This window comes from Pseudorasbora parva, chromosome 18, assembly GCF_024679245.1.
Source record: "Pseudorasbora parva isolate DD20220531a chromosome 18, ASM2467924v1, whole genome shotgun sequence".
Lineage (NCBI taxonomy): Eukaryota > Metazoa > Chordata > Actinopteri > Cypriniformes > Gobionidae > Pseudorasbora > Pseudorasbora parva.
The window spans coordinates 14,737,724-14,748,307 of record NC_090189.1 but is presented as its reverse complement, the minus strand read 5'-3'; the positions used below and the strand labels follow the sequence as shown (position 1 = coordinate 14,748,307).

The window sequence follows — 10,584 nt, the reverse complement described above, 5'->3', positions numbered from 1 at the left end:
CACACTTTTGGAAACAAATAAGTTGTTTAGAAATTAAGATAGACGGCATATTTACTTGTTAAATTTGTCTATAAAGCACACTCTACACTTAAGTTCACATCTTCATCTGAAAATAATGTTTACACATTAATAACACATTAATTGAATTATTACACATGAATTATTTATTATTTAAGGCAGGCTTGATATGCTGTATTAAATGATCGCACAACTTAGTTCACCTGATTCTCTGTGCAATAGATCACACAATAGATAACCTGCCAGGAATTGAGCATTGACTCACCTGGGTTTCTTCCCGTCTTGTGTGACAGGAAGAAACCCAGGTGAGTCAATGCTCAATTCTTTTTCAGAGAAATCAAAGGACATTCCAAATTAAGTGCCACAGCAATGCAAGCAGGTTTTTTTAATAGGCAAATTTCCAAGGGTGTAAATACCAGTATACACTGTACAAAGATTAAGCCACCTAAACCACATTTTTAATAGATACAGTAACAGATTTAAGCATTCATATGGAGCGAACAATAAAAACATAACACAAACTTGTCAATAAGTGTATTCATTGGCCGGATCATTTTACGCGCAGGTGTGTGTGTGTGTGTGTGTGTGTGTGTGTGTGTGTGTGTGTGTGTGTGTGTGTGTGTGTGTGTGTGTGTGTGTGTGCGCTTCCCTGAAAGGATAATAATACCAGTCATTTTTGACTGTGTGGGGATATATTTGTTGGTCCTCATGAGGAATACGGCTTATAAATCATACAAAATTAAGTTTATGATGTCTTTCAAATTTACAAAAAACTTTTAATGTCCATAACACTGATTATCTCTTCATCATGGCACCTATTATTGGGTGGGATATATTAGGCAGCAAGTGAACATTTTGTCCTCAAAATTGATGTGTTGGAAGCAGGAAAGAATGGGAAATCACAAGGATTTGACAAGGGCAAGTTTAATAAGAGCCAAATTGTGTTGGCAAGATGACTGGGTCAGAGCATCTCCAAAACTGCAGCTCTTGTGGGGTGTTGCCGGTCTGCAGTGGTCAGTAGTGGCCCATGTGGTCCGATAAAACAGACAAACTTATGTAGGTCAAATTGCAAAAGAAGTTCATGCTGGTTCTGATGGAAAGGTATCAGAATACACAGAGCATTTTGTTGTGTATGGGGGTGCATAGCTGCAGACCAGTCAGGGTGCCCATGCTGACCCCTGTCCACCACCGTAAGTGCTAACAGTGGACACGTGAGCATCAGAATTGCAGAATTGGACCACGGAGCAATAGAATAAGGTGGCCTTGTCTGATGAATCACATTTTATTTTACATCACGTGGATGGCCGGGGGTGTGTGCATCACTTACTTGGGGAACACATGGCACCAGCATGCGCTGAAGGCAGGCCGGTGGAGGCAGTGTGATGCTTTGGGAAATGTTTCATGGAAGCGGTATTCCCTGCTGGCTGTGGCCTCACTGTAAAAAAAATTGGTTGGTTTTTGTTGGTTTAACTTAAAAAAGTAAGTAACCTGGTTGCCTTAAAATTGTGAGTTTATTGAAATTAAATATTTGAGTTGATACAATGAAGGAAATTTGTTTAATAAATAGAAACTCAAAATATTATTGTATCTGAACCACATAAAAAAATGGATAAATTGTGAAAATAGCACAATTTGGCAAGTTTCACTGCATTAATCAGAAATAAAACACACAATTACCCAATATGCTTACAAAATCTTTTAATAATAGTTTAATAAAGGTTGTCGAATCTCAAAAAAACGTTCATTGTATTAACTAAAAATTGTAATTTCAATGAACTCAAAATTTTAAGGCAACCAGGTAACTTTTTTTCTAAATATTTTTTTTACAGTGATCTCAATCCAATCGAGCATCTGTGGGATGTGCTGAACAAACAAATCCAATCCATGGAGGCCCCACCTCACAACTTACAGGACTTGAAGGATCTGCTGCTAACATCTTAGCCAGATACCATCAATGAAGGCCTGTCTGAGCCATCGGATTTCAACAAAAATATCTTCATTTGTGTTCCGAAGATGAACAGAGGTCATATGGGTGACGAACGACATTAGGGTAAGTTATTAATGAGAGAATTTTCATTTTTGGATGAACTAAAACTTTAAGCTCCGAGGCTTTACCAAGCAGTGTTTTGAAATTGGCCCATCACTATAAGTCGTTGTTTCATTGCTTCATAAAATTATTGTAGAAGTGAGATGGGCTTTGTGACTTATTAATTCCCTTTACAGGTCTTGAGAGAGGAAATGACTTTGGTTTTAATGGAGGACTTTCTGAAGCATCAGACACAAATATCTTCATTTGTGTTCCGAAGATGAACACAGAAGGGTAAGTTGACAGAATTTTCATTTTTGGGTCGGGTGAACTAACCCTTTAAAACTTTAAATTACTTGGCAAAATCATGGTGACCAAAAGCTTACAATATTAGAATGAATAATATTGCATACTTGTGAATGTAAGAATTAAAATAAAAATCTGTAAAATAAAGGTCAGTAAAATAAAACAATATGTATATACACTAAAATGTGGCTTGAATTCTATCATGAGTATAATACAACATAACACAATAGTTACACTTGCAAAAGTTTCATAAATTAGCTAGCTACATGAACTAGAAATGGACATTAATTCTAAAGCATTTATTAAGCTTAATGTTAATTTCAATATTTACACACATTATTAAAGTCAAAAGTTGTATCTATTTAATATAACTATGAATTACAATAAACAGAGACTAATAAATAAAAAATGATTGCTCGTTGCATTATCTAACGTTAACTAATGAACAAAGATTTGAGATCATAAGTAACTCTTTACAGTAATCCCCTACTGTAAAGAGTTACTCATGATCTCAAATCTTTGCAGGCACACAAATGCCCCTTGGTCTGATTGTTGTTCTTCTGGCTGTCCATAAGAGGGCGTAATAGGCAAGTGTTTGAAATCACCTGTGTGTTGAAAAGATTAGGAGAAACCGTTTTATTCAAATGTATTAATAACGCAGTACTATTAATCCATATCCTAGTGTTGTTTAAATAAAATCTAAACATCAATTTAAAGAGATAAATTAAATTAACCCCCCCCCCCCCCCCCAATAATTGGCCTGTATATTTGCATGTACTGTATGTTCCCTATGTAAAGCATACTCTTCTAAAACTTAAAATGTTTTATTTTGTTTCACAGACAGGGCTTAGATTAAGCCAGGATTAGGGTTTAGTTAAATTAGAGCATTGCCTTAGAAAAAAAAAAAAAAACATTACTGCATCTTGAGACAAAATTACATTGGCATATTATGTCAGTGCAAGTTGCTTTCAGTTAAAACAGCTCAGACATGTATTTTAGTGTGAAACTAGTCTGTGAAGACTAGTGCGAAAACTTTAGTGTGAAAATTAGTCTGTTCCTGTGAAACTGAGGACATATGTTCCATAATAGCTAATCATTGTAATGTATAGGATATTCAGTCTTGTTGCCAATGATGCATGTTGCTATAGGTCCTTATAAGTCTAGACTCTGATGTTGGTTAGCACTGACTTTCTCCCTCTTTTTAAAAGTGTATTCGAACAAAAGCCAATTTGACATAATTCTTTTACAAATCATGCATTCGAACGGCGTTAATAAAATTGCTATTTTCCTCCATTAGCCCCTAACTGAATCTGGACTGCACAGAGCAGACCTCTCAGAATAAGACTAAATGCTGATGTCTGCACATACAGTAGATGGATTTAAAGTGGCTTCTATTTTCAGCAGATGAGTGATGTGTGGAGCCCAGAAGTGTGCTCAGTCCCCGTCATGAGGTGAATTTATTATTCCCAGAACAATGGCAAAAGGGATGTCTGTTCAGTTTTATCAACGCTTATAGCCAGGGGTGCCGCCAGAAATTCTGGGCCCTATGGAAAACAAAATTTATGGGCCCCCTACAATTTTTACAGATAAAATGTAACCCAATAAACATGCCCTGTATACTTTAAAAAAGATATTTAGCACATTGCATAGTTAAAATGTCTAAAAATGTCTAATAAAGATGAGTACAAAGCCTACAAAAACAAGAAAAAAATATAGAAAGATGTAGGCCTACTTGTTTACATAAAAGGGAGAACATTTATTATCTCAATTGCAATTGCAAGCACAACAGAACATATTGTACACATATTGACATATATTTTACATGAGCAAGCTTAAGCTGGGTCCACCTGCTCAATCAGGAAACATCAGCTAGAACTAACTCATAATTAAATCAGTCAAGGAATAAAAATAGCTAAAAGGCCAAAAGGGCTCAAAATCAAGACACACCAGGAGTAATGCCAGGTGTGTCTTGGCATTACTCATTCAACCTATTGTAAGTCGATGTATCATCACAAGAGTCTTGAAAATATATTATGAAGGTTGAAAAGTTACCTAGTGCTACTTTAAAGGGATCCCATGGTGTTGAGACTTGTATGGCTTAATATAACATAAATGATGTCTCTTACTGAAATATGTAGTAGAAAACCCATGAAAGATCTACGTTATTTTAAAAATCGATTTTATATTTGGACCATGGGCGGCGCCATTTTGTTTGCGTTCTAGGTTGATGACGTAGAGTGGTTGAACTCCTCAATCAGCTGGCATTACCCGTAGCTATTTTTACCACAACGCAACTCGAAAATTGTTTCAGAGTTAAACAAAACCAATGAATTCCTTTGTAATTATACTTAAAACACACTCAAACATACATGTGCACACAAACTCACCTACACAAGTCACAAACAGATCGGCGGGCGCGCACACACACACCTGACTGCTCTGTCTCAATCGAGATGTTGGGCTGCTCAGTCTCCACGACAGGGGCTGAATCTGAAATCGACCCTATACCCTTAAATAGGGCATTATTTGAAGGGACGGACATTTGTAGTGTTGTCCGACACCATAGTGGACATGTTCGAGTGCAGTCATTCAGTCTCACGTTCACCGCAATAACGAGTAAAGCCGATTTACAAACAGCTGTCCGACTTCACGCACTCAAACATACATGTGCACACAAACTCTCTCTCTCACACAGACTCACACACACCCCAACAGATCGGCGCGAACACAGCAACACACACACACACACCAACAGATCGGCGCGAACACACACACAGCCCAACAGATCGGCGCGAACACACACACACACACGCACGCACTGCGCGCGCATACATAACCCTCAATCTATTCCCTGTGTATATCCTGTTCAACACATCCTGTTCCCCAGATAGACTGTTGATAGTAGATTAACTATAATGCCTAATGTGACCAGCAGAGGGAAATATCTAGGTAGGACGATGGGATAAAGTAACGTGAGGAAGAGAGGCAGGATGTTTTGGTGATGATGCATGCGATTGAGACAGAGCAGTCAGGTGTGTGTGTGCGCGCCCGCCGATCTGTTTGTGACTTGTGTAGGTGAGTTTGTGTGCACATGTATGTTTGAGTGTGTTTTAAGTACAATTACAAAGCAATTCATTTGTTTTGTTTAACTCTGAAACAATTTTCGAGTTGCGTTGTGGTAAAAATAGCAACGGGTAACGCCAGCTGATTGAGGAGTTCAACCACTCTACGTCATCAACCTAGAACGCAAACAAAATGGCGCCGCCCATGGTCCAAATATAAAATCGATTTTTTAAATAACGTAGATCTTTCATGGGTTTTCTACCACATAATTCAGTAAGAGACATCATTTATGTTATATTAAGCCATACAAGTCTCAACACCATGGGATCCCTTTAAGAACATCAAGTAAGACAGCATCGATCAGCAGCACTGTCACGTGACAGAACATACACACGGCAAACTGATTTTGTAATTTTTGAAGCGTGTAGATTACTTTTTGTTTATCATCATGTGGCGAACACAGTAGATAAGACGTGTTTAGACTAGAGGCTTCAATCTTCGTAAAGTTTCGCGCTCAGGCTCACCTTGTTCATTTGAGACGGGGACGGGGGGCGTGGGAGAAGGGTGTGCAGCAGCCACTGAATCTGTGTCTACGAGACATGATAACCCGGAGACAGCACATCAGAGATGTATTGTTGGATGTAAATTATAATTCAGTAATTATTTTAGCTAGATAAAAGCAGGTCATGTAGCAACAAAAATAAGTAGGCTAACTCTAAAAGTTTTGGAATAACGTTAGAGGAATAGGGCAAGCTGCCTTTCTTTTTGAAAAACTGTGTGACATACTGTAGACTTCGGCGTTCTCTGTCTTCTCTTTCCTTCTTTCCGTTTTGATGCCCCGACTTTTGATGTGACATACCTGCGTGTGTCACTGTGTGCGCTTCATCATAGCAAGTGCAATAACCAAGAGCTCACGCTAGCGCGGACCGCGCAGGTGGAATGAACCATTGTGAGGGAGGGGGGAGAAGGTTGTGACTGACATTTTGAAATTCGTTTTTTAAATATAAAATCTATGGTCAAAACGGACAAAATACACATTTACTGCATGAGGGGCCCAAGCACATTTAATGTATGTATAAAAAAGAGAAAATAAATAAGAAAAGAAAAAGGGGGTCTGCTCTTCTGGGCCCTAAATCAGTCTGGGCCCTTAGAATCGTCCTAACCTTCCACCCCTTTACGGCGCCCTTGCTTATAGCTAGACAGATGGAATTTCTGCAGTATTCTGCTGATTTGACTTGCTGGTTATGGAGACAGCATGGTTATGGAGCTATTTGCACATTTACATCACAGCAGTATGAGGCCACAAGATTTTAAAAGACTAGGCAAATAGACGGGTAACAACTATATTAATAATATAAAATAGTAATATTAATAAAATAAAGATACTATACTAATATTAATGAAAATAAACTATTAAAAAGGTTATTTAAGGTCCTATCGAAGCATGGTTTAAAAGGGTTCTGCTTGTTACAAGTCAAAGAATCCTATACTTTGGTACTGTAATAACCATTTTTCTTAAGAATGATTTGGGTGTTCGTGACAATCTTTTTAAAGTTTGTCGTCAGCTTCCAAAATACGAAATATTTTATACGCTATCACACTATTATTGAAACAATCCTTGAATCGTAAAGAACGGGTTGCCTGACTGACAATCGATGACGTCAGCGCTCGTGGATGGGCGGAGAGATGAGAGCCGCAGGTGGGACGAAGCTGGACGCTTTTACCCAGTTTTACCGACGATCTCATCCTCCGTGAGTGTGTGAGCGGTGCTTCTGAAAGACATGGGGAAGCTTCAGGAATTCGAGATTACTTTCACTAATAGCAAAGTGGTATATAACCCCGGCGAATCCATATCAGGAACTGTGAGAATTAAAACAAGCCACTCCTTGCAGTTTAAAGGTAAGCGACGCGTATCTACAAATGGTTCTAACAGGAAAAATGATTTGCATGAACAGCACAGATGGTGAGCTTCAGGGTCTCCCCCGTTCAAGTAAAATGAGGGTGTTAAAATAATGCATGATGTCAACATGGACGTGTCGCAATAAACGTGTTGCATGTTGACATTCAGCATTCGTTGCTGATCCGTGTCACATACAATGCAATAGCCTACTGGTTTACATGTGTTTATTTTTATGGGGAAAAGGACTTGTGGTCAGAGGACATCGACGTCTAGACTCGTGTTGTTTTCATGAACGTCAATGCACATCCTGTTTCTTTTGTGATGCTGGTTTCGGTCCGATTGCACAATCACACCCTAACCGCCTCTGGATCGCTGAAGCGCGCGTTTTAGGCTATATCGTGTGCGTTTCAACAGGTGTGTATTAGTGTGTCATCACTTGGTTTCCATTTTAAAACGTCCTCAAATATTTGTACCTTCAGTGGCAGGGAGAAGGTCCGTTCATCCTGGACGCTCTTGCGTTCAAAAACTGCTAAACGGAACTTTACGCCTAAAACGCCACGAAAGTGCAGCCTACATGAACCAAGAAACGAAAAAGAAAAGAAAAGAAGAAAAAAACTACAAGAAGTTTAACCAGTTTTTGGTCATACTACATCACCCATGTAAGAAAACATTCCCCCCTTATCCAACACGTTTTATTTCATTTACAACTTTTAAGCCTTAAACTGGCATAGGCCTACACCTTAAGTTGAAATAGTCTTCCATATGTGACAACGTTCCCAGTGAAACATTTTTTTTTAACAAGAAAAAAATTAAGGAAAAAATGAGAGTGGGATGGCCATCTTTAGAATTGTGTGTGTGTGTGTGTGGGGGGGGGGGGGGGGGGGGGTTACAGCTCTGTATACTCTATGCTTATCGATGTCGAATAGGCTAAATAGTTTTTTTAGTATTAGTAGGCTAATACTTATTGTGAAGTTAAGAAAAGTTATTTTGAGCATTGTAATGTTTGAACTTGAAGTTTATGTCATAATGTTAGTAGACCGGGAAGATTTTAAAAGTGTGTCTCATTCATAAATTTGTAAGATCTTACCTTCATGCAGTGGAAATATAAACCGGAAGATAGAACACAATGAGCTCAAAGGGTCGGGGCTACACTGGGATCATATGTAAGTGCCAGGTTGTCCCGCCTCATGCTAATAAATTAGTGATGTTGCTGCAAGAGGGGGAAGTTATTTTGATGGAAGATTGTAGGGCAAATGCATTTAAAAAAAATGATGTGCATGAATAAATAATTTTTAGTAAAAATTTAAATATTCGATAAAAACAAAACAAGAATGGTCAATTTTGATGTAATGGTGACTTTAAATTTCCCCTGTAGTCAATCATTTTATCACTTAAAACTCATTTTTGATCACCAATGACATATTTAAATACATTGCTTCATATAGTATGTGGAATCATGAATATGCAATTTAGCCCTGCCTCCACTTACTCACACCAGCTCAAAGCTCCAATCGCTCTACTTTACTGTAGTAAACGCTTCATAGTGGTATCGCTCTTTACAACATCAGACATATAACAGGTAATTAATATGGCTAGCCTTTTGCTTGACTACATTATAAAACAGCTAATAATGCTAATGTTACACAAACCTATCTCCTAATCGCCATCTCAGTCTGCCTTCTAGAAATAAGCATCGTTATAAGCGTTTTAAACATCTGAACGTCAGTGGGAAAAGCCATATAGTTCATTATAACATTGTAATATACATCGTATACATAATTAATTAATCCACTATATTGCTATGTGAGAGAAAATGCTCAGAAATAGTGTTGAATATGCACATGGATTGTGTTAAATTATGTTTTAAAAAACACATAGATATATAAACAACATTAAAAACATAATTTTTTACCACAGGGGGTCTTTAACAAAGGGGTCGGTCAAGGCCCAGTTTTCATAACCCCTTTTCCCCCCACTAACCACATTTTTGCATACTGTTGGTCATTGGGGAAAGAGATAAGAAAGTAGGTTAGACATGGTACTTTTCACACTGTGTGAATGGGTACAAAGAATGCATTGTAAGTGTTTTCACTGAACTTGTGTAGGTGGGAGTACAGTACAGACAGACATATGAGAGTAAGAAAGACATTCCAATAAAACAACCCTGTTAGCTTTTTTCATTTGTGGTATTTCCCCTTATTGGTTGCGTCCACAACTGAGACTAATCTGATGCATGCATTTCCACTAAACTCTAGGACCCCACCCTTTTTGTGATACTTATGAAAAATGATAGACACTTTGTTTCTGTTCCTCTCAGTTGTTCCTGTCAACAGTGAGAAAGTCTTTTTTGCGTTTGATCACACTGTGGATTGGCACAATGTCTTTGCCCGCTGTAATGTTTATCATTGGAATGCCTGACACCACACTGTTGTATAGGATGAGGTCTGGTGAGATTAGTCATTCTCAGCTGCCACTTTAATTCATTAGGTCTTCCAGCATGTCCCATTTTGGGATTGGCTTGGAGCGCCCTTCACCTTGACTTACGTGTTTACAAGTTGTTGTTTTTTAAGTAAAAACAGGCCATTCATTTGCAGGACAACAGCGGTTTGGAGGCAACACAAACATTTGAAAATGGGTTTCAAAGTGCAAGTTTTTGAAAATGAGACCATTATTTCATAAATGTCCACTGTAGTAGGCATGTTCATTCCACATGTTTATCAGGCACTTTGGAGACACAACAAGTGACTAGGGAAAAATTACATATCAATATTCCTATGAAATATTACATATTATTATGAAAATGTTTCCAATTATTACTTTATGAAATACCATTATTGTGTCCGTGTAAACTACAAAAAACACGATTTTGTGAAACTGGTAATGTCATGCAGCATGCGCATGCTTATTTCAATGTAAATATATACTGAACAAATAATATGGATGCGCATGCTGCATGACATTACCGGTGTATATATATATATATATATAAAATACGTATTTGAGTCCAAAACATGGTTACGTTCACACACAGTGCAGTTATTTAGGGGAGTGACAACCGCATTCTAACTCACACCTGTAAATTGTCAGGACTCACAACCGCATTCTCAGAAATCCCCCACTATGTGAATGGATCCGGACTGGACTTCTTTTTTATTGATGTCACCATCTTTGATTTTACTTTAGTCACTGAATACAGAATATAGGCCTGACTCCCGTTGCACGTTCATACAGACAGTATTCGAGACGCTACTGTAAGTTGCTGTGTCAACAG

General features: G+C 38.1%; 1 protein-coding gene across 1 annotated transcript in view; it reads left to right on the top strand.

The window, feature by feature from the left end:
• Positions 1–7,073: 7,073 nt before the first annotated feature.
• The window catches only part of arrdc1b (arrestin domain containing 1b), a 46,168-nt gene continuing 42,657 nt past the window's right edge, over positions 7,074–10,584 (top strand). The window contains exon 1 of the mRNA XM_067422975.1: positions 7,074–7,312. Coding sequence (XP_067279076.1) covers positions 7,195–7,312 — 118 coding nt within the window. The 5' untranslated portion in view covers positions 7,074–7,194. The remainder of the gene's footprint in view (positions 7,313–10,584) is intronic.